The sequence below is a fragment of the Ochotona princeps genome, chromosome 31, assembly GCF_030435755.1.
Source record: "Ochotona princeps isolate mOchPri1 chromosome 31, mOchPri1.hap1, whole genome shotgun sequence".
Lineage (NCBI taxonomy): Eukaryota > Metazoa > Chordata > Mammalia > Lagomorpha > Ochotonidae > Ochotona > Ochotona princeps.
The window spans coordinates 6656647-6680501 of record NC_080862.1 but is presented as its reverse complement, the minus strand read 5'-3'; the positions used below and the strand labels follow the sequence as shown (position 1 = coordinate 6680501).

The following is a 23855-nucleotide window of genomic DNA, read 5'->3' as shown; positions in this document are numbered from 1 at the left end:
AAGGATACAGAAAATACAAAAGGGAATGATGAAACGTATTGGAACTGAAGAGTCTGCGCAACATTTTAAAGCCCTGAGTTCAACAACAGAAGGGAGGCGACAGAGGAAAGAATCGGAGAATGACAGAGAGCGGACAGTTTGAACAGCAGATGACACCGCTTAGAAGATGGCAGGAACAGGGTCAGCCCCGGGGAGTACTGACTCAGCTGCGACCTCTACGTTGGCCTTGAACGTGGGTACTGGGTCACATCCCAGCTGCGACCCTTCTAATCGACCAGGGGAAAGCCCGGCCCTGTCACCCTCTCCTGTCCTATATCTCTTTCAAATAAATAGTGAAATAAATCTTTTTTTTTTAATGACAGTATTTCACAAATTGCTAAGACTGTCTCAAAAACGACTCTTCGTGTGGTAAAAACTTCAGAGAAGACAGAAAATGGTGAGGATGAAAAATACTTGAAAAACATAGCTGAAAAAGTCCTAAATTTAGTGAAAAACGCCAACTTGCAGAATCAAGAAGCAAAACCCAAACAGAATAAACAAACAAAAAAAAACCAGACAAATCATCGCCAAATGTGATCAAATTCAACAGTTAAGAGCATCGTTTACTCATCACCGGGTCTACTCAAGACTGCTCCTGGTAGCGGCTGTCGGCCAAACGTGCAAAATAATAAGAAACTGTCTTCCATACTCTCATTTCAGACACCAGTCATTTCAGATACTTCAGGACAGGTGCCTGAAAACTTGGGGTGTAGGGGGTTCCATACTCAACCTCAGACTTGCTCCTCTGCCAGAACGTCTCACAGAACTCAAGACATCACAATCACTGGCGCCATCTCCCGCAGCTTTCCCAGGCGTGCCAGCAGCGAGCAGGCGTGGACGTGGGGTTGCTGCGACATTGCAGGCATCATGCAACTAGCTGCACAATGCCACAGCTCAGCACTTAAGAATATCACAGCAAAGGGCTCCGAGTTAGAACTAGTCAGAGGTAAAAACGCCCGGGGACATCGGGGAGCATTTCAGATGCAGAACTCCGCCAGAGGAGTACTGAGAAGTATTGCCAGCTAACGCAGCTCATCCAAAGTTCTGTGCCCTGAGCTTTTATCGGGGTTTCACGGGAGAAGCATGGCTGATGGAACGACCCACACGATTTAATTCCAACTCCAGCCCCAAGTCTGACATCCCATCATGGTCCGAGAGATTCACCATGACTGACCTTGTTAGAACTACAACCTGGGGGTCCAAAGTTCCCAACATAAATAACAGAAAACGCGAATTTGCGAGATTTTAGAGGGTACTTCCCACAAGGATTAGCGAGCGCAGGACCGATGGAGCGGTTGCTGATTCTAGATATGCTTCTTCCAGACCTGTGGCCACAGACTCGGGCTCCCTGAGGAAACTTCCTTTACCCTCCCTTCGGAAGGAACAGGGGCCTAGCTGGTACCCACCGTCTCTAAGCCGGGTTGGCAGAAGGATAGACCCTTACCCCAAAGGCTGCCAGCGCTGAATCCACCGATTTGTTTTCAAATAAAATCGCAGGAGCCGCAAGGCCTTCCAGGAAAGCAAGCCCCAGGCTGTCTAGGCCTTAGGGCCAGAGCCTCGGGGCGCCACAACACTGCACCTGCGCAAACTCCAGCCAAGCTCCTGTAAAGGAGGCGAAAAGTGGGGGGGGGGGGGGGGGGAGAAAAGGCCGCAGCCAGCCAGGGATCTCTGCGGGACAGTGATATGCTGGCGTTCACCAGCACCTGCTGCTTAGACCTCAGTATGCTCAGAGATTCTCAGCTGGTGTGGGTCGGGGCTACTTGGAATCAGAGAAGCAGCAGGAGCCGAAAGAGCTAGCTGGTGGAAGAAGGGCTGGTGGAGAGGCAGGTGCGGAGATGTTCCACCTTAAGTAGGGATGCCCTATAGGACCAAAGGGGTGCGGCTTCAGTTCCAAGTCCCGCACAGGTCTGCTGCCTCTGGCAGGGGACGAACGAGCTCTCCACAGCAGAAATCCTTCCAAGAAAAGTGGTGAACTTCAGAAGACGGGACTGCAAAAACGGAATTAGAAGAAAGCAGGGAGGAGGGTCGTGTCCGAACAAGCACGGTTTGGAAGGAAGATGGAGGACTGGGGGGGAAAAAAAAAAGCGTGTGGCCGAAAACAAGTAGGGAACAGGCAAGGCCTCCCAGAAGAAGCAGCGGAAGAAGCGGGCCAGGCAAGCAAAAGCAAGGGCAGTCAGGAAGAACTTATTCAGAAGGCAGCAAAGATGGCAGGAGGCAAGAAAGAAGTGAAAAGCCCCTAGGGGAGTGAGCAGGAGGAGGATTGGAAACCCAGAGTCAGAAATAACAGAGGAGAGGAACCCACGGAGACTCAGTAGGGACGAGAAAGGCCTAGAGGCAGCAAGCCGTCGGGGTGACTGTGGGACTGGAGGAAAGGCAAGGATGGGGCCGACGTGCTGGCGGAAGGCACAGTGCGAGCCGTGAAGATGGAGGCGACAGCTGGAAGGTGGACTTCATGGCTGCTTCTTGAGAAGTGTCCATTCCTAAAGGTACAGCGCAAGGCAGCGGTCTACGGGGCTTCCACAGATGTTGGAATTAAAGGCATAGCCTGGAACCCTTCCCAGGCAGCTGCCTCTGCGGAGCCCATGGACTCAGAGACAGTCCAAGAACTGCTCAACACACGCATGGTGCCATCCACGCCGATGGCAGGTGTACTGAGCTGCTCATCAGCGAGAAGGGACCCTTCCCACCTTCCTGCTTGTGAGGCATACACACCACCACCTGTTCTGTGCCTGCATGGGACTGGAGCAGCTCTTCCCAGACATTCTGCAGTCCCAGGAACACAAGTTGTGAGGATCTTACTTCTCAGCTTCACAATCTCTTTAGCTTAAGGTAATGGCTTATTTTTTATTTTTTTTTCTTGTTCATATATATATGTATATATATATATTAATTACATTGCATTATGTGACACAGTTTCATAGTCTCTGGGATTCCCCCAACCCCTCCCCATACCCTTCCCCATGGTGGATTCCTCCACCTTGTTGCTGTATTACAGTTCAAATTCAGTCAAGAATCTTTCATTGCAAGTGTATACCAAGCATAGGGTCCAGCATCTTATTGTCCAGGTAAGTTCATCGGTTTCTTGGGGAGACCATCTCTGGTCTGAAGGCAGAGCTGGCAGAATATCATCCCGATCAATTTAAAGGCACAACATAACATCAACAACAATTTACAACATTATGGAATTAATTGACATGGTATTGAGTAACCAATATGTTAAAAAAAAATGCAAGTTCTTAACCACATCCTGTGACTACTTCATTGACATTTCAATTTTAGTTTATATACTACTGGCTGCTATACACCTTAAAATGGCTATAGGGTACTATTCAGCTGTCTCGTGTATTTTCATTTTCGTATTTAGCAGTTTATAGTGTTGAAGCATAATTTTGCTGAACTTGGCAGATTTTAGGATAGTCTAAACTGGGTTATAACTCTAACAAGGCATATGTCAACATTTGAGGTGCAGAACAGTTTTAGGAGGGGTGTGCAGAGAAATCTTCAATACCTTAGTGAGGAGTAACTAATCTTTATGCCCTACCTAGTAAGGTAGGTGTGAGTTCACGGTGACTGTTTCCTGTCTGCTGGTTCTAAGCTTTCCTTGTTGTTCTCTGTCTATTCTATTTTGTGTGTGTGTGTGTGTGTGTGTGTGTGTGTGTGTGTGTGTGTTGTGGGGGGGGGCCTCCGGAGCGACCCTGATGGTTCTTGCAAGAGAGGATGGGAACCCAAAGTTAGGACTAAGTAAGGACCAGAGAAAGCTCCTCTCCCTAGTCCCAAAGGAAGTTTACTGTTCTGTTTCTGAGGACCGCTCAGGGTTCCTGGCTGTTGCTCCGATGACCTTGGATCCTACAAGGAAGTATTTGGGCTTCTTCCATCCCCTGTGGTAGATCCAAACGGGAGTGGATGACCTCAGAGTTCTCGGCCTCCGAAGGCACTCCAATTCCTTGTGGTCTCCTTGGCAGTTGGTATATAGTCCTTGGTGCCCATGCTGATAGTCCTTGGTGAGAATCCGGGAGTCTCCAGGTTGGGATACAAGCCTCCTCCTGTCCACCTGCTCCACTCTGGGGTTGCCCCCTGCTCTGTGCATATGACCTTCTGTTAAGAGGTTGTCAGGATCGCTACAATTCATTTTAGATGTTGTTGTTGTTGATGATGTGGCCGTCCTAACTCATACTGGTTGTTTACCTCGTTTCATGGCCTCTCACTTATGGTAATGTAGAGTGATGGCTTATTTTTTAAAGATGTAATAAATCAGTATTTGTAATCACTTCAAGGGAAAAAAATTTTTTCCAAGAACCAAGGTTAAAGACTTGTTAAATAAAAGCTACATGAAGCCATTGTTTGGAACTAAACTCTGCAATAGGCCCCAGTTGACCACTAAAGTTCCAGGACACAGACTAAAAATCAAACATTTGTCTGAAGTTCTGAGCTCAGAGATGAAGGGAAACAGCCAAATTTCCTGAAAGGTCAATTACAATCTTCCCGACAATGTGGTTCCTTCTGCCTTAATGCTTACACTGAAGAAGGAAGTGGAAACAATCCAAGGTTAGCCCATCACTTTATTCTTTCTTGTGTCCACTCAAAAAAAAAAAAGTTACTTTGTACACCCTATCTCTTTTTGCTTCTGCTTTTTCAGCTCACAGGAACATTTATCCTCCCTTATGGAAACTAAGTGTTGCCTGATTCTACAAATGCAAATGAAACCAACTAAGATCCTGAAAGTATTGTGATTTTATCTTTACAGGACCCTCCTCCACATGATTTATTTAGAAAGCATTATATAAAAGGAGCAGCTCTTTGACCAGCTCTTGCATTTGCCCTACAAAAAAATACAACTTAGGTAAAATAGGTAAACTTCAATTGCTTGTGTAATCATTGTGCCAAGATAAAACTTTCCAGTAGTCAATATATCATCATTATTTCTCTGATCATTTCTTAATGCTTAAATATCTAAAATAATTCTTGCCCTCCAAACACAAAGTTATCGCTTTTGCTAAACCCTTTACATAGCAGAAATGCATGAGACGTTCAAGATATATTTAGTAATATGTATTGGGTCAAGGGTTACAACTGATGACGGGAAAAGATAGATGTCTGTGAGTGTGTACATTTAGTATTAACAGAACTAAATGCCTGCAGCTACTTTCAATTACAGTATTGACATTAGCACAGTGTGACAGAACTATAAACACCATTTTCTGAATGCCAAGCTTGTACTCCCTCAAAGAACAAATTTCTCAGGGCACATAAAATATACTCAGCTCTGTTACACTAAGAAGCATATCATTTAAACCGTCCCTTTAAACTTGACAGTGTTCATAGAATTACTAATTTGTAACCAAGGAATAATCAAGGCCCCAAGAGAAGCTTCCTTGGTAATAATAAGCATCTTCTCTTTCCCAACTGGAAATGTCAAAGGGCTAGGCTGAAATAATTTTCCCACGGTATGTGAGCATCACACAATGGTAAGGGGTATTGCTTCCAAACCACCATGGACCCCAGCTCTTCAAGACCTCCCGTTGCATCAGCCATAAGTCTTCTGGAATTTTCCTTACACTTTTGTTTGCTTCTTTATCTCTGTTTATTCTGCCACCATTCAATCCAATCCCACATCTCTAGCCCAAATTCCCATTATTTCCTCCAGATTTCCCTCCCTTAGTCCATACTATAAATTGTACCCAGTCATCTCCTACAGTACTACTTACTTATTGCCACGCCCTGCCCTGGCTTTTCTGACTCTGTCAATCATTTATTCCACAGGAAGAGCTTTAAACACAATGTGTAGGTTCTAACAGATTCTAATTTATTTCATTTGTGATGGAGTTCAGTTGTTAAACTTCACTTTGCAAGTGCTTCAGATGCTTCTAAGATGCAGCCAGATTTGGGGATCACTATGATAAACCCACAATGCATGTCAAGTTGGGATAGAATTCCTTTAGCACGCCCTGACAGTGTTCTGCCCGATTGCTTCCAGTCCCTGTGGCCTGTGTGCCCATTGCCTGGCGTCAGTGCTATTTGTGTCTAGTGACCCATTGAGTATACTATTTTTCTTTCCCAATGACGTCATTTAGGCTTCCTCTTTGTACCTACTTCTGCAGAGAAAATAGGAAGGGCCTACGAGTTTCTACCCCCGAGAGGTAACTGTTAGTTAATTCCCCACCAGCACAAGGAGGCACATCTGACTTACTTGCCTGGGTTCAGACATAGGCTGAGCAGTCATTTATACGTGAGAAAATCCTGGCAAGATCAGAATGAACACAAGTCTTTTTTGTCATAAGACACGTTTTCTTCCTTGAATTTTCCACCTTCCCTTCATTCTCTTACTCATTGCTTCGAGGAAACCTCCTTAAGGATTCATTGCTGGTGAAGTCTCCCCGTAGGATGTGCTAACAGAAAACCCAGCACGGCATCATCAAAGCAGTTCATGGCTCGTTCTGCCATGTTCCCTACAATGATGCCTCATCTATCAGAGACATTTTTTTCATCCACCCTGCCTGTTCCGTGACATTTATTGAAGCCTATTCTTCCCTTCAGATGCCTCTTCTCTGCTGTGATCATCCACACTTTCTACTTTCCAAAACTAGAGTTAGGTACTCTCCTCCCAGCAGGCACAACCTTACCCAGGATAGGTGTTCTGTAAGAGCGAGTTGGATTGCTAATTCACCCTCTGCAAAACTTACTCTGACAACTGTAGCATATGAAGGACTGCTTTCTCTCCTTTCTCTCTGCATGTGTGTGTGTGTGTGCACACTTTTCAGATAAAATGAAGATAAATCTTTAATTGTACGCTGACGCTTTAAAAAAGGAAAGAAATGTTTAAAAGTGGGACAAGCGGATGAGGCAGCAATTATGTCAATGATATGGGTGCCCACATCCCATTTGGTTCAAATTTCAAGTCCTCATTACTCAACTTCACAACTTACATATGACGTTGCAGTCCACATCACCCCCAGGGGCCCAGGCTGAGCTCCTGGCTCCAGTGTGGCCCTGTCCTGGCTGTGGTGTGCATTCAGCATGGACTAGAATGGAAGACCCTTCTCGTACGTGCTCTCATGTACGCTTGTTCTCATTCCCTCTCTTGCTCTACCTTTTAAAGTAAAATTTAAAAGCAAAATATACAGCTAAATGATTTTATAGAGTAACGGACCACTTAGGGTAATTGTGGGTAGAGTGGAAATCATGATCTTGGTTTTGGTTGTTTGCTTCAGGAAACCAAGAAGCGAAACAGGATTTGCAAGTTCCAATGTGCTGAGGTTAGGTTAATGCCTGGGAGCTGTCTCCACATTGGTTTTGGGTCCATCTTCTTCAGGGGATAACGCTTACCTGCTGAGACCTCCCAGTCCCCAGACACTAACGACCCTAAAAGGACATGATCAGGCGAAACTAGAAACGTGCATTTCAAACACAAACATGAAAATTGATTAATCAAGTATACTGATACATTTAAGAGAAAATCAAAATGGAACATCTAAATTTCATCTCAAATGCCAATTGAAAATACATACTCTGAAAAACAGTATTAGAATAAGGATTAAATATTCATTTATATATACTAGAAATAAATATACTTCCAATATGTATATTTATTAGTGCATTATATTACATGTAGATGAGTATTTATAAGCTGTAACTTTAGTTCATGTTAATTAATACCCAACAACAATGAATAAGTAAAAGATGCCAGATTCAAATATATTTCTAAGGCAGCACTAAAACTGTAACAGTTTCAGGTTTGAAATAATGTTATAAAATGCAACCTAAGTATGAATCGTTGAAAAGGGTTAAACTGGCTTGTCTTACTGGCTTTATTGAGTTGTTCTTATTCCTTGAAAGCTGACTGAAACTTCTAGGGGCACAGTGAAGCTGCCATTTCATTGGTATCTAAAAATAATTTCCTCCAAAATATGCTTCCACATTGATGTTGTACATGTGGTATACTTATAAAACTCCCTTCACCATGTTCCTTGGCCTATCTCCTTTGTATGTTATCATCATCCTTCCAGTCACCCTGGCTAAGGCACCAGTGGGAAACAAAGCAAAAGTGTGCTTACCTTTCAATACACGTGGGAGTTTCAAGTTAAAAAAAAAAAAGACTAAAAATTACCAAGTGTTTTTCTTTCAGTTCTGTGAAACTTCACAACACTTTGGTATAGAATAGACAAGTTAGTATCGTTTCAGATCAACCACTGTTGACTTGGGATTATCAAACATCCTCTCTCAAGCACCATGTAGCGGATAATTTGCTGTTGAGTTTTGATACATTGCTGTTTAAGATTCAGTTTGTTTAAGATTCAATTTGTAAAAGTGGGAGCTATATCAAAGCCATCTTTACAGTAACTTTGATTTTTATTTCCATTTCATTTGATTTTGTATTTCTTTGTTTTATGTTGTTCGAAAGGCAGAGTGAGTGAGCTTCTATCTGCCAGTAAGACAAGCCAGTTTAACCCTTTTCAACGATTCATACTTAGGTTGCTTTCGCTATAGACATTAAGAAATTCCAAAAAATTTTCAATAACAATGACTGTTTTAATTGACATATTAAATCGCTGATCCCTGCCTCTACCTACAGCCAAGGCACTTCTCCAGTGGCTATGATTAAGCTTTTTGTAGAATTAGGAACTTGGAGAGCTTTTCAAAGGAAAAAGAGATTGAATGCCAGGTAGGATTTAGCCTAAGCTGTCACAGCTCTGGTTGTTTCCCTCACAATCCATCTTGTTAAATCAAAAAGCAGACTGAACAAACATCTTAGGCAGTTTGTTTGAAGACACACTCCCGTCTTTCTAGGAGGGATTAAGTCATGCCTACAGTTTGTTGGAAAATGATTATTCTCATAAAAAATCAGATGAAGGGAGAGAAGTTGTTCAATACCAAACTGCACGGTTTCCACTTGCCAGGTATCATGGCAGGTGTTGGTTAAACAGGACTGATAAAATATTATTTCTAACTTCTTAAGTTTCCAGTCAAGTAAAAAACTCAAACAAGTGAACAACAGACTATTAACCAATGTGACAAAGCCCACAGTGGAAGGCTAATCATTGTGTTGAATAAGTAGAACTCCACAGAATACAGAGAAAAACAAATAAGCAACAAAAATACTTTCTTTAAAACCTTATTCATTGATCTTTAAACTCATTTTTTTTCTTGCTCTGTAAAGGAAAGAGTGGAAAAAGGAAGGTCCAATGATTTTCAAGAACCTTCTTTTCTAATAATTAGTCACTCAATGCCAAGAACAATTCAACTAAGTAATTAAAGTGGCTAGTCTCACTTTTCAATCTAAATAGCAACTTCTTTTAAAGTTAAAACCTCTTCCATGTTTCCAGTCCATAGTGCCTGAGACCCAGGATGGAGAACAAGAAAGATATTGCCTTCTTTTTCATTATTTTCTGTGTATTTTCTTACTCTTTCAAATTCCACCTCCACACACAAAGTTACCTGCCTCTTCTATATGCGCCCTAAAGTAGGATTTGTGGTGTGGGCCTGGGTTAGTAACACGAACTCTTTCAGCTACCACAAGTCCCTTTTCCCATAGGACACACCCCTGAATTAGACACATGCTCTTCGCTGCCTTCTCTTGGCTGTGCTATTAATTACATAATTCAGTCTCTCTGGTGTGGAAGCTTCAGACCTAAATGACACACCGGTGTGCTATAAAAAATATATCTATAAAATGTATGCTTCACTGATTTGATGTTCTAAGTTCAACATACATTATGGGAACCGAAATTTCATGACTTTGAAAGAATTACCATGTCTTTAGCTTATCACTCTTACCTTTCATTCCCTAGCCCTCTTAAGCCCCTATTATAGTTTCATTCAGTGTGACTTTTCCAAGTTCACTTATGTGTTAGCACTAACCAAAGTTTTCTTTTTATAGCCGAGTTACATTTCAATGTATGTATATGCCACACTTGGTGTGTTCATTCACCAGCTAATGGACGTGTTTTTGTTGTTTCCATATTTTGTGTATTGTGAGTTCTGCTGCTTATGAATATTCATGTGAGTTTTTTGTGGACACATTGTGATGTTTCTTATGTAAAACACCTAGGAGAGGAGCTGCTGACTCAAATGGCAACTCTGTGTTTAATATCTTGAGAAACTACCAAACTTTTTTCCAAAACACAATGTTTTCATTTCAAGCTTTATTATCTGACTTTTGACCAATTCTTGTTTATGCTCACACTTTTGAGAGGCAGGGAGAGAGATTGTGCATCTGGGCTCACCCCTCAGATGCCTGCAGCAGGGCGGGGATGATGCGAGAGCCTGTAAGTCCACCCAGAGCTCCCATGTGAATGGTAGGAACCCAAGTACTTTGAGCCAGCTCCTGCTTCCTGCCGGAATTCACATTAGCAAAAGTTGGCCAAGCGAGAAAAGCCAGATACAAACCATGCACTCCACCTGCACAGGAGTGGCTCCACTCCTGCGTCAAAAGCATCCTAATCAATTCTAGTTGTCCTGTGCCATTAACAAACCGTGATATCGTGCACTAAACTTTTCTATAAGGTCATGTTCTGTATGGAATAGGGGGAGGAAGATCTCCTAACGGCTCCTCAGAGTTGACTAGAAAGCAGAGCAGAACTGACTGTGAAAGCTCAGAGTGTTTTCATCACCGGTGCTGTTTACATTTGTTTCAATTCAGTGTGTTCCTCTTGTGATAAATATCAAACAAATGTGAGAGGATTGACATTAGGCATATATCTTCTAAGAGGTGGGTGGACAGCATTTAAATGGGTTTTGTACTTTAATCTTAAACATGGAGTACATCACACCTGCCAAATGAGAACTGAAAGTTGCAGAATAGGTACATGGGGAATCGTATCACTCAACCTGATTCTGTATATGTTGAAACATTTTTTAGATGATAAGCTTTAATGAAAGATACTGAGAGCCTCTGGAAAGCAAGGAGGAGTCAGTAAGACGTGCTGGTGTGGGTAAATCAATGCCTCAAGATTATTTCAAGACATCTATTTCCTTGGAGGGTTAGGACTCTAGAAGGAAACTGTTATTTTCTGTGTAACAGGAAGATAGGAAAAAAGGGTGAATACTGTTTTTGATGAAACACACCAGCTGGCCTAGTAGAGAGATGATAACGTTAAGGAAAGTACAGGGAATCTCAAATGGTTCTGTCCAAAATAGAAGAGATAGTTAGGAAATTGATGTCTTTAGCTCCGTTTTATTTTTTCAGTTCGAAAATTTAGGATATGGGTCTGGTGCAAGACCTTAGTGGTTAAATCATCACCTAGTGTGTGCGGAATCCCATATAGGTGCCAGTTCATGTCCTGACTGCTCCGCTTCCCACCCAGCTCCCTGGTTGTGGCCAAGGAAAGCAGTAGAGAATGGCCCAAGGCCTTGTGACCCTGCACCTGTGTGGGAGACCTGGAAGAAGTGTTTGGCTTGTGATTGGCTTAGTTCCAGCCTTTGTGGCCAGTTGAAGAGTAGACCAGCAGACGGATCTTTGTCTTGTCTCTCCTCTCTTTAATCCGCCTTTTCAATAAAAATAAAACTTAAAAAAAGTAAAAGATAGTGATTTGTGAAATGAATGAATAAATTATTTTCATGTAGTGCTTCAGCTACCCATGAATTTATCATGATGCCAGCAGACTGGATTGTACAACTTTATCAATCACTTCTAGGAAGGCATCTCTGGAAAAGCCAGAGAAATGGGATATTGCCAAGCAAATGAATTAAAGTGGATTGCATAAGTGTCTCTTGAAACTTTTTGCATATTACCCTGGAGACAGTGAAGTCTGCATAACAGGGAAGACATGAAAACATGAGGTCGGTAAGAAAAGTAACTAAGAATGACCCAGAGCTCCAAAAATGGATGGATTCAGGTGTGTGCTATAAGCATAGGGGCTTCAAGCCAAAGGGTCAGAATATATGGTTTCAGATAGCTAAGACATTCTAAAGTGTGGCAGTAACTGCACTGGAATAGAAGGACCCTAAGATAGCAACGTCGAGGCCCCCAAGGTGTTGGTTGACTAATCCATGGGGTCCTCCCCTGATTTCCCACCTCTGCAAAGTTCCTTGCCCTGGAGCCCATCTCACATTTTTTTTTTTTTACATTCCAAGAGTTCAATAAAAATCTGCATTCATTCTGCAACCTTAAGCTTCAGGCAGTGCAGGATGAATGGCTTAATTCTGGATAAAAATACAGAAATATGATTGAAATGATGGGAATGGCATAACTCTACATGAGAATACAGATATGGGCCTGGCACAACGGCTCAATCACAGCGGTTAATCTTGCCCTTGTGTTGCTGGGATCCCATATGTGGAGGATGGGCCAAAGCCTTAGGGCCTTACACTTCTGAGTGTGAGACTCAGAAGCTGCTCCTGGCTGCTTGCTACAGATCAACTCAACGCTTGTGGCTATTTGGGGAGTGAACCAGCAGATGGAAGACCTTTCTCTGTCTCTGCTTCACTCTTCATAAGTGAACCTTGAATATCCGGAAGCATGTTAGAATGAGGGGCCTGCAATGAACGTCTTCTGTTTTTGACACTCAATTTTTACAGAAAAGTGTCCTCTAGGAAATTCCCTAACTTTTTAAGGTTTGTTTGAAAGGAGTGGGGGTGGGGAGGGGGGCACGGCATAGCCTATGAATCTATAGAATCCCAAATGGGTGCTGATTCATGTCCTGTCTGCTCTGCTTCAGAACCCCTCCCCGCTAGTGGCCTAGGAACAGCAGCAGAAGATGGTCTAAGTGTTTGGGCTCTTGTCACACTTAGGGAGATGCAAGTGCAGCTTCTAGCTCCTGACTTTGGCCTGGACCTACACGGGCTGTTACAGAAGACATCTGGGGAATGAACCAGCAGGTACAAGATCTGCCTGTATCTCTCCTTCTGTGTAACTCTGAACTTATAAAATTAATCTTTGGTTAAAGGGCACAGTTACAAAATGAAAGAGAGATATATCTTCTATCTGCTGGCTCACTCTTCGATTGGCTGCCATGGCTGGAACTGGACAAGGCGATGGCTAGCAACAGGAACTCATTCTGGTCCTCACACCTGGCTAGCCACAGCCCAAGTGCTTTGATCATGCCTGCATTAGCAAGGAGCTAGACTGCACCTGGAAAGTTAGTATCCTCTCAGGATATTTGTATCACAAGATGTATAAGTTTTGAGTTCTAATGTGTATAAATGGAGATACCATCCCTCCAGATTCCTATTATAAGAGTGCACGTGTACCCAGTCTTGGTCAAAAGAAGTATTCTTTGGAGGTGCAAGGAGGTCCCTCTAGCATGTTGCCATGATGCATTGACCGGTACCTACCTCTGCATCTTGAGCTAGAGGTGTTCTGGGGAGTACATTATGACCCCAGCAGCCTATCAAGATGAAAGCCAGCTTCTCCCGCAGGTGAGTGATACATACACAAGGGGCAGATCTTGCACTTGTGCCTGACAATAGCCCTGTGGATACTACTTCTAACCTAGTAAGAACAGTCCCATGCACAGTCCTGCCAATTTAGCATCAGTAACCCCTGTAGTGTCCTGATCAGCCATGTGGAAGTGGTGTCTTGGTCAGGTTGAGAAAGTGGGAATAAGGCCAGGAGGTGAGGATGAGGAGGCACAGACTTGCTCTACCGGCAAGGTCACCCCTTTTCCTATTCATTTTTGCTCTGAATCTCCCACTTGCTCTAAGATACTTTGTCCTTATGCTGTACCCTAGCAGTTAGGTAACTATGCCATGCTTCTATCTCTGACATCCAGGTGATTATTTGCTGTGCAAAAATGGAATGAATTTAGGGATCTTGGAAAAAAAAAAAAACCACCCTCACAAGGTCATTTTCCAGGAGGGAAGCCTCAATGGCCCAAGGTATGGTTACCTAGTCCATGACCCCGCATCTCATGACAGATGCTAAAGCAACACCTCTTGTGCTCCCAGAACTTACCACAGCCAGTATTGTGTCTACTGCAGTAGAAACCCTCAGGCACTCCCAAGGAAGGGTAACTCACTTGTACTGTGCTCTGGTCATTCATGTTTGTTAAAAGATGCAGCAGAGTTTTCTGAAAAAAGGCACATGACTTCGACCCTACTCCTATAGGAAGACCCATTGCTACAGAAGACAATAAATAATCCATGAGGAGGAAGGTAGAGTCTATTACCCGATGTCATTAAGGTCAGGAGATGGAACTCAAGTCCTTGTACTTCATTCACCAGGGATAGAATGAGCCTTCCTTGGTACTCAGTAACCATCCCTCAAGTGTTCCAGTGCACTGTCATTCAGAAGCCAAAAAAGATAAGTGTTGAACTCCTTTTCCCTAAGTGTAACACTTGTGCTACCCAAAACCCATGTTTCCCACAAAGTACACACAAAACACAACATTCATCAGAATTTTTATTAGAGATTTATTGATCAATGTGTTCAACAAAGGATAGATTATTTGGGAGGAGGGAATCTCCCTGCCTGGAAGTGCTGACAGAACATTTTGTGTTGGCAGAGTTGGCCCGTATCTCCTAACGCAGACATGTGGTTAATGTGATGCCTACAGGTGTGGCTTGCATGGGGCACAGACTCTACGTGGTGCATGGTGGGGGGTTGCTTCTGAAAAGGTAGCTGATTTTTAAATGCCACAATTTCCTGGAGATGTCCCTGTCTGACTTTGATCAGTATATTCTTTGAGGGATAATTTTGGCCAGCATTGGGAGCTTTTTGGCTGAAGGAGCCTGTATTGTTCAGTTTAGAGGAAGCAGCTTTGTGCTTGCAAGCATGTGCCTGCACAGGCTCTTGCTGGACCCTGGGTTGTGCCTTATGAGTTTTCACAGACTTTGGTAGGGGGGAAAGTGACACAGGCGCTTGGGCACAGGCGATCCTGACTCCGTGGCTATGACCCGCTTTTACCTCTAATGCCTTGCCAGTGTTGATTGTCATTGCTGGAGTTTTTGGGCTGCTAGTCGGGGAAGCTCTTTTAACTTTCGTCTGCATCGATGACAAGGAAGAGGACCCGTTTCCAAGGAAAAATCCTTTCCCTTTGGATCTGTTTCCAGGACAAAACCATTGCAAAAAATTCTTGATATGTTTCTGAAAGAGACTTTCCGGAGGAGGCTGATCCTGCCTTGAGAGGCTTGGGGAAGTTCTGCTCCCACACATCTCGTTGAATGCTTTGTCCTTCACAGAACAGCTCTTCTTACTGTGTCGGGATGTCCCCAGTCCTGCGTCTCCTTCACCGAGTTCTCCTGTTTGAGCTTGCAAAGAACTTTGTTTCTTTGAACTGGGTGTAGTATTCATATCCCAGCAGTTCTGTAAGACAAGCTTAGGAACCCAGGGCTCCTGATTCTGTTCCACGTTGGCTTTTGTGTTGTCCAGCTGGACGTGCATAACCTGAGAAGCTGCCACGTCCCCGCTGGAGACAATCTGGGCAGCAGTCGGCAAAGATTTGGGAGTTGAATTATCTGAGGCCACTGGCATGTCAACAGATTGGCCTTGAAATTGGATCTGATCCCTATTCTCCAATTTCAACTTTAATTCATTCATCAATTGGTTTTTAAAATCTGTCACTTTAGGGTTTGGGGAAACTGCCATTGTTGGTGTGGGAATTTTAGTAACCAAAGTAGTTTCTTCTTGTTTTATTTTCACATCTGCCCCTAAGGATGTGCTGGTTGCCAAGGCGCAGGTGGATTTTGATTGAAGTGCAAAGAGTTCGTTCGCCTTAAATATCTCTCTGGACTTGTTATAGTTTGGGAAGCATTCTAAAGGCTTTGTTTTGGAGACCTGACGCCTTTCTTCCCTGTCGCTGGAATCCATTACCTTTTCCTTCGGCTCAAGTCCAGAGCCATCACGAGTGGCAGACACCAGCTTCGGGTCGGGTCTATTGTCTTGCTCTGCCTTCCTCCTCGTTTCTTCGTCTGTCCGAGTCTGCCGGCCATCCTTCATCTGAACATCTACAAACTCTGGTTTTTTCTTAAGGGATTGTTTCCTCTGCCCCCCTTGTCCGTCCTTCCCCACGAGTGAGGCAGGAGGAAGGCGATGATCCAGATTAGGGACGGACTTTATTGGCTTCAACTTGTGTCCATGAAAAGATGGAGAACTGCCAAATGACTTAGAGGTCCCGAGTGAACTCACTGCAGAAATCATGTTTTCCGAGATAGAGCAGTGCATATGGCCTAAGGACTGGGAGGAGTCCTCTCTCCCGCTGCTGATCTGCATGGACTCCAAGACCCTAAAGGGAAAGCCCCACTTGCTCCTTTTACAAAAACTATTTATATGATCTTCCAGTATCTTTTGTTTTTCAGAGCCCAGGAAATATAGCTCCTGGGAAGTGTTTAGGCTAATGCTTCTGGCTACACCTGGTGCTGCGTCTGTCGGCTCCACACTGCTTTGAGATGTTTCAGGAACAGACAGTGCCTGTTTGATGGCGTGCCATGAGCTACTCACAGCCGCAGGGATCCGACCCTCCCTGATTTCCTCCAGTTTCTTACTCAAGTGCTCTTTCAGTGTGTTTTCTAATTGTTTCTGATGAACACTGACCCCTGAGGCCCTTGAAATCTTCTCAGAGAGATTCGCTGTATAGCTCTCTGGATCTTCCTCGGAGTCAAACCCCGGAGTGTTATCGGAGGACTCCTCCAACAGAGAATCACTAGGGCCACTCTTTGGGCTGTGCCACTGTGTCTTCTTCCTAACTCTAGCTGAGTGAAGCTTTTCTGAGCCAGACTCAGAAGAAAGTGAAGTCTGGCTGAATTCAGAACTCTTGAAGTCTCTGCTACTCTTAAGCAGAGAGACCCGTTTCTGTCGGTGACCGTGACCGCTCTCTGAATCTGAAATTTGGGAAGCTGCTGCTGCTCTCAGAGGACTAATCAGTGTCAGGGACTCATGGACCCTGCGGGGTAAACCCCAGCGGTGTTGGATCAGTCTCTTTCGAAGGTGATGTTCTAATTTCTTCCGAACGTCAGGGCTCAGAGGGTAATCTCCGAGAAGAATGGAGGTTGGCTTGTGGATGTTGCAATGCTGGCTCAAAAGGGGAGTGTTGGGAGGTGGAGGACAAGAGTACTCCCTAGATTTTTGGACTAAAGGGGGTAAACCCCACAAATACTCTTGTTCTTTCTGTAAGACATTGTATTCCAGCCGATGAATTTCAGAGGGCAAGAGAGACTGTGTCTCCATTTTGGGTCTATGGAAACACACTCCACAGATCCTCATCTGGGCTAAAGGAGATGTTGGTAACATCGGAATTGGAGGTGGAGGTTTGTGTTCAGAATAGGCCTGAGTAGCCTTTTGAGGTGGAGATGGAGAGAGACTTTGAGGTAAAAGTTGAGGTTGGATCTCAGGCAAGACTCGAGGTTTGGGACGGTAAGATACTGGAAATCCTTCAGATATGGGACATTTGACAATCCCATTGAAGGTGATCAAGGTGGAAAGACAGTTATTTGAATCATGGGTAACGGGGTACAAGGACTCGCTGTGTAGAGTTGGCATACCCCAGAAGTGTTGGATACATTTTTTTGGTGACTGGTTCTCAAACGTTTTAGAAGATGGAGGCTGCTGATGCATATGCAGCTCGGCTGGTTTGCGTTTGCTGTCTCCAGAATACAGGGAGACTGCTTCACCGTGCTCATCAGCGCCTGATTCTAACATTGGCTTTAGAGTACGCAGCTGGTGGTCCAGATGGAAGGCCAGCTCAGGCTTCTCAGCCTCTGACTCTAACATCTTCTCTGAAGTGTCTAGTCGTTGGTCTGACATGATCGCTGAGTCATGCTTGTCAGCATCTGACTCTAGCGCTTTCACTGAAGTGTCTAGTTGGTGTTCTGCACTCATTGCTGAGTCATGCTTCTCAGCATCTGACTCTAGCATATGCAGTTGATAGTCTGGACTGACTGCTGACTTATATTCAGCAGCACCTGATTCTGTTATTTTCTCTGAAGTCTCCAGTTGGTGGGCTGACTTAACTTGTTTTGGAAAAGGTGTCATTTTACTTTCCCTTTCCTTCTGTATCAGGCACTCACCCCTCTTTTTTATTTGTTTCTCCAAGTGGGTGATATCATCAGGGCTAACAAATGAGAGGTGAGTGGGCTCTACAAAGTAGGATGTACTTTCTCTGTCAGGAGATTGGCGAGCAAGAAGTTCTTGCTTGAAACTATCTTGTTCTAGATTGGAAAGGAACAAGTCCGTAGACTTTTTCACAGGAACCTGCTCCCTGGATTCTGGCATTGAGCGGTCAATATCACTGATTGGTGGATTATCAGTTGACAACTCATCAGGGCCATTTCCTACAGGTAGAGAGGTCTGCTGGTCGAGTCCATGATCGGATTTCTGACTGCCAAGTGGTGCAGGAGGGGAAAGAGAAAGGGGTTGGGGTGGGGAAGGGTCCACTGGGAATTCAATAGCCATGGGAAGAACAGGCTCTGGTGGTACTGAGTCAGCCAGTGGTTCCGCAGTCAGTAAATCAGGTAAAGAGGTAACACGGCTAAGTGAGGTAGTAGAAGGGGGAGGTGCAGAGGGCACGGGCAGAGAGACAGATGTTCTTGCTTTTGGATGGGTTTCTGAGGAAGCAGATTGTGCAGTGAATGTTTTGTCAATTAGGGAAGTTGAGGAAGCCATGTAATGCTTAGAGGATGTATCATCTAGCAGGGAGCCCAGAGACAGCAGCCGGCTGACCTTGGCTGCTGTTCTGTTACACACGATGCAGCGGGCATCTGGGCACAGGAGATGACGAACGTTGGTGATATCTTCACTTTGGCTCAGAGAGCTACAGGGAACAAGAAGTAAAAGTGGCAGTCAGGCCCCAAAGATGGGAAGGAGAGTCTGCTATGCTAGTAGCAGCAGAGGTGTTTCAATTGTCCCCTTGCCATTGCCTCACATCTGTGACATAACCCCACATTCTGGAGCCCCGCCCTGAGGCTTTCATCACAGTCCCATAGCCATGGCTACCTGCCTCGCATCACAATGGCAGGCATCACCAGCTCCCTGGAATGCATGGAAGATGGTCAAAAAGGGATGGAGATTTAGGAGGACTAGAAAAAGAACAATTGATCACCTTTTCAGAATATAAAGAAGTTTCCTTCCCTCCTCTGCTTCTTTCTCTTTCATCCTTGAACCTGGAAAATCAGGAGAGTAGAATATGGGTCATGAGAGTAGAGACACAGGCATCACGTGTTAGGAGTCCCTCTGAGGAAGCCCCTTAGGATCTTAAACTCCAAGCATTCAAAGAATAAGTAGTAGGAGGGGAACAAGAGAAAGGGAAAAAGAAGAGAAGGAATCCCCAAATACCTACCAAAATGTGTCATGGAAAACAATAAAAGAGTACATGGGAAGAATAGTCAGTGACAATATTAAGGCTTGATTGTATATGTGGCAATATTTTTAAAGTACCTTCCCGTTAGCCAACACGATAGCAACACAGAGCACAGAGCAGTGAAATGTTCACTTAAACATCTGAGCCCCAACAAGTCAAAGGTGGGAGATAGTTCTGATTAGAAGCCAACCAGTAGTCCTGCCTCACTCTCATCATCGTGTCACATCGATCATCCAGGTTTATCTTACATTCCTGCCCACGGATGGGCCAATAGATACTCCGAGAAGTGTCTCAGATATGACTGCCTTCCCATCATCTTCTCTTCTGAGTAGTCTGCTGTCTCAGACTGTGTCTAGCAAGTGACATTTTCAGAGGCCCTGGGTGTGAAACAGAAAGGGTCACCCTTGCAACACCAAAGTCTTACCTCTGTGTGTGCCACCTTTCCGCCTCCTCTTGGCTCTCCCCCGACACTGAAAACAGAAAATGCAAGCTCAGGGGCTGAGCTTCACTTCCCTTCCTCTTTTTTTTTTTTTTCATTACCTAAGAATTTCTCTCCATTTGAAATGTATTCTTTAGTGAAGTTTAAGAATGACCCGAGATCTTAATTGTTTCTTCTTTGAAACAGAGTATTCTGTCTCTGGGATGAATGGTTCCCAGTGAGATGGCCTCCGTTCAAAAGATGGTGGGGTTAACTGTTCTCATTGTGCTCCCTCAAGGAGACCTTGTCTTCAGGACAAAGCTCAGTCAGCAGGTAGGTTCTGATCCGAGTCCCAGTGTTACTCTCCTTCTCAACCCATGAGAAAGGAGGGCTTGGTGTGGAAACACCTGACATGAAAATGAGGCTCACGGTCAGGGTTCAACAGGAATGGTCTCCAGCAGAGAAGCCACAGTCTGTAGGGAAGTCATCTCATCACAGAACCACAGCACTGATTGCAGGGTTTTCTCCTGGTAACCTTCAACATACCTGATTGCTCTGCTTGTAAACCTTTGTCCTCTCTCAACCCATCTCGGCCCATCCTCTTCCCTTGGAAAAGTGGTCTCCTGTGCTCCCACAATCCCATCTCTGCCTTTTCTCTGAGCCAACAAAATTTATTTGGAAATGTGAGAACAGAAATGGAAAACAGCTAAAATGATATCTGCCCCAGAGTTCACTCAGTTCCATCTTACCTTTGCCATGTTCTTCTTTCTTTGTGCATTTGTGAAAAACAACTTCAGTACCCGGTAGCCCAAGTACACGAAGATGATCCCCAACCCGCTGATAACAACTAGGCTAACAGCGTGTTTGAACTCATTCTCAATAAAAGTTGAGCTGAAGCTCAGCCACAGCTCAAGATAGCTTTTCAGAAGTAAGAGGAGAGTCTCCGTGTCTGAATCGTAAGGCTGCTACGAGGCAACTGAGAGCTCAAGGTTCCGGCCCTTGGCTATATAGTTCCAGGTTTGCATCATAGAGCTTCAGTCACAAAGGATTCTGAGCACAGAGGACAGCCAAGGGAGGTGCCCACAGCCGCTCCCATAGCAACCAGCAGAACTTTCTGTCTAACCCACTCACTCCATCCTCAAACTCCATCCTTTCCTCCTATCCTATGTCAACCTATAACCCAGATACTGCATGAGTGCTTACACTTGAAACTCATTAATTCACTGCCCTTGATTTGAGCCTCACTAATTCCATAGTCTTAAATCTAGAGTACTTCCTGCAATTTTGGCTTATCTTAGACATTTGTCCTCTTAGAGTCACGTATGTTCTCAAATCCGTCATCAGTATTGTTTTTGCCATATACCAGTCCAGATTCCAAACTTAAGCACTAAAACTAGTTCAGTTTGGGAGTGCTGAACAGCACTTCTTGTTCCAGGCTTGTCCTCAGAGGGGCTTCTTTGAAATTTAGACTAATAATTCATTATTCAGCAATCACAAGTATAAAATAAATGTTAATAATAATAACTTCAATGTTACACTACATTTAGCATCTATTGTTTCTGGTTAGTGAAGCTTTTGAGACATGTCCTCGTATTTTCAAAAGTAGAATCCTTTCTTCCGCTTATTTCAAATTTCAGTTTACTCTCTTAAAGCCATTTCTAACGATGTAAGACGCAGATAGGCTGGGGTTCTGGGTTAGTAGGTATGTGGTTCCTAGAAACCAGAGAAGGGTGGCAGTGTGACAATCTATCCCCTTGGTGGCAGAGTGGGATTTAGGAGAGTCTTGGGACAGAAAGTAATTTCACGCAGGCTGTCCTGTTTCCTTTTGTGGACCAAGTAAATGTGATCTTCTTGCAGTGCCTTGCCACTTGGGGAGGAGAAAAGCAACGGTTGAGAAAGTGTGCTGTGTTTGAAACCAACTGCATGAAACAGATTACTCAGGCTTGCTGTCAAGTTTTAATCCTTCCAAAATCCACTCCAGTCTTTCCTTGTGCCCCTTTACTCAATTCTTATTGTGACAGCTATTCTGTGAAATGTCTCCTGATTTCTCAGGGCTTTTTTTTTTGGACTGCGAAGCCTTTGAATGGATACCATTGGGTTAGCTCTGTTGCTTGATCTCTGCCTTTTGTATTTATCTATTGACACATCTATTGATACATATATCTAGTAGCATATATTGATACATCTTGATACATGTATCTAGCTACATCTATTGATACATTTCTCTAGATACCTATATCCCCCCACTTGTGTGGCCAGGACTTCCTTCTTTATTAGAAGTAGGGACCGCCCTTCCAACCCTATACTTCCAAGAACAATGGGACGATGTTAGCCAAGTTTGAGCAGCAGTCAGCCTGCTCACTGTTTACTTGGGACTTAGCCTTTGGAGCCTGTCTTCTCTGGGACAACTCCCAGCCATGAGCGTAGCAGGTTCAAACTGCCCCTGGGGACAAATATGGAGCTCTAGAACTTTTTACAGAAGCCCAGAAAACACTCTTCTTTTGTTCAGTAATTATAACTCTGTACGATCACTTGTGGATGCTTCTATATGTTCTGTGAATAAATTTATGTTTTTAGTTCCCTTTAGCTCTGCTTCTGTAGGTTCTTTCCGGGTTAGGAAGTACTATTTTCATACTAGTGACACTGAAATTCTCATGAAATCCTGGCCTCACAGCAAGAACTTGTTTCTGAAAAGCTGGTGTGAGGCCACCGAAACACAAAGGTGTTAGAAGACACTTGAAGCAGCTCAGCTGACAGAATGGGGGACACACTCACCAGTTAATCACTTTGCTAACGATGTTACTGGATTTCCTAAAGCCAAAGGGGTTAGGGAGAAAAGCTCTTTCTGTTTCATTGTAAAACCCAACTCCAAACAACCGCAGTGATGCTCAACGGGAAAGTTACCAGCCACACTCATAAAATGATGTTCATTTCTGGTGGAGACGATGCAGAGGCAAAACTGAGGAACCGGCCACCTATAAAGCTTCACTTCCATGCGGAGTCGACTCTGCTCAAACCCAAGGGTGGGTTTAAGATATTTCTTTCAGTCTGGATCTCATCAAAATATACTATAGATGTCGTTTGTATTTACAAAAGAGAACTGCTGGGTCCGGCACAGTAGCCTAGAAGCTAAGTTCCTCGCCTTGTGAACACCAAGGTCCCATCTGCATGCCGTTTCTAATACTGGAGGTCCAACTGCCTTAAGTATCTATCATTCTTGACACCCTCTATAGCAGGAGGCTTGTGGCCTGGGAAAGCAGCAGAGAACTGCCCAAAGGCTTGGGACCCTGCATCCTCATGGGAGACCCAGAGAAAGCTTCTGGCTCCTGGCTTCAGATCAGCTCAGCTCAGGTCGTTGTAGTCACTTGGGGGTAGAGGATGTGAATCGGAAGATTTTCCTCTCTGTCTCTTCTCCTCTCTGTATATATCTGACTTTCCAATAAAAATAAATGAATCTTTTTTTTTAAGAAAGAAAAAAAGAACTGTTAAAGACCAAACAATCAAAAGCCATGAATGATAAAACAGTTTTACAGGATAAGGAAATCAGGCTCATCTGAAATTAAATCTGGGCAACTGGCTGCCCCGATATTTAGGACACAACCTTCATCCAGATACCGGACAGTCACCCGAGGTCCATGCACCATACATTTCCCACTGTTTTCATACAAATTGGGAGCTCATTATGAACCACTCAGTGGATTTGGGTAACTCGGTTTCTAAACATCTTAGTGTAAATTCTCATTCCCAATAAGTTGAAATGAAGCAGCTCACAGCTCATGGTCATGGACTCACCAACCTCCTCAAGTATCTATCATTCTTGACACCTTCCATAGCAAGGAACCTACTCACTATACAGTCATTTTACAAAGTGGTTTTCATTAGCATATGCAGCAAGCAGTCAGAGCTAAATCTGTAGTAACCTAAAGAAACAGTTCAACCAATCGAATACCTGAAGTTACATAAGTTACTCTATGTCTCTATTTCATAGAAGTCATTTGATAAAGTAACCAACGTCAAATGTTCACTCAGCAAATATGTCTAGATCTCCTATTATGTACTCTGCTAGACACTGAAATACAGTGATCAGAATGCCTTCCCCAAGCACACAGCCTACTGAGGGAGACAGATGGGTAAACATGTAATTACATTCTAGATAAGGAAATCTAAAATGC

General features: G+C 44.0%; 1 protein-coding gene across 1 annotated transcript; it reads right to left on the bottom strand.

The window, feature by feature from the left end:
• Nucleotides 1–1098: 1098 nt before the first annotated feature.
• On the bottom strand, nucleotides 1099–20733 carry LOC101532958 (spermatogenesis-associated protein 31D4). Its single transcript, XM_058657301.1, has 5 exons — nucleotides 20433–20733; nucleotides 19690–19735; nucleotides 19008–19068; nucleotides 14639–18719; nucleotides 1099–1230 (listed from the first exon to the last, which is right to left on the bottom strand). The coding sequence occupies exons 1-5, from the start codon at nucleotides 20439–20441 to the stop codon at nucleotides 1099–1101; spliced, it is 4329 nt and encodes a 1442-aa protein (XP_058513284.1). The 5' UTR covers nucleotides 20442–20733.
• Nucleotides 20734–23855: the final 3122 nt, after the last annotated feature.

What these genes read in the sequence shown, in the direction of transcription:
- LOC101532958 (XM_058657301.1), bottom strand. An exon ending in CTTCTTTATATTCTGAAAAG is followed by an intron (nt 18,720 to 19,007) that starts GTGATCAATTGT and finishes TGTTCCCTGTAG; the next exon opens with CTCTCTGAGCCAAAGTGAAG. An exon ending in CAAAGAATATACTGATCAAA is followed by an intron (nt 1,231 to 14,638) that starts GTCAGACAGGGA and finishes TTGGACCCCCAG; the next exon opens with GTTGTAGTTCTAACAAGGTC.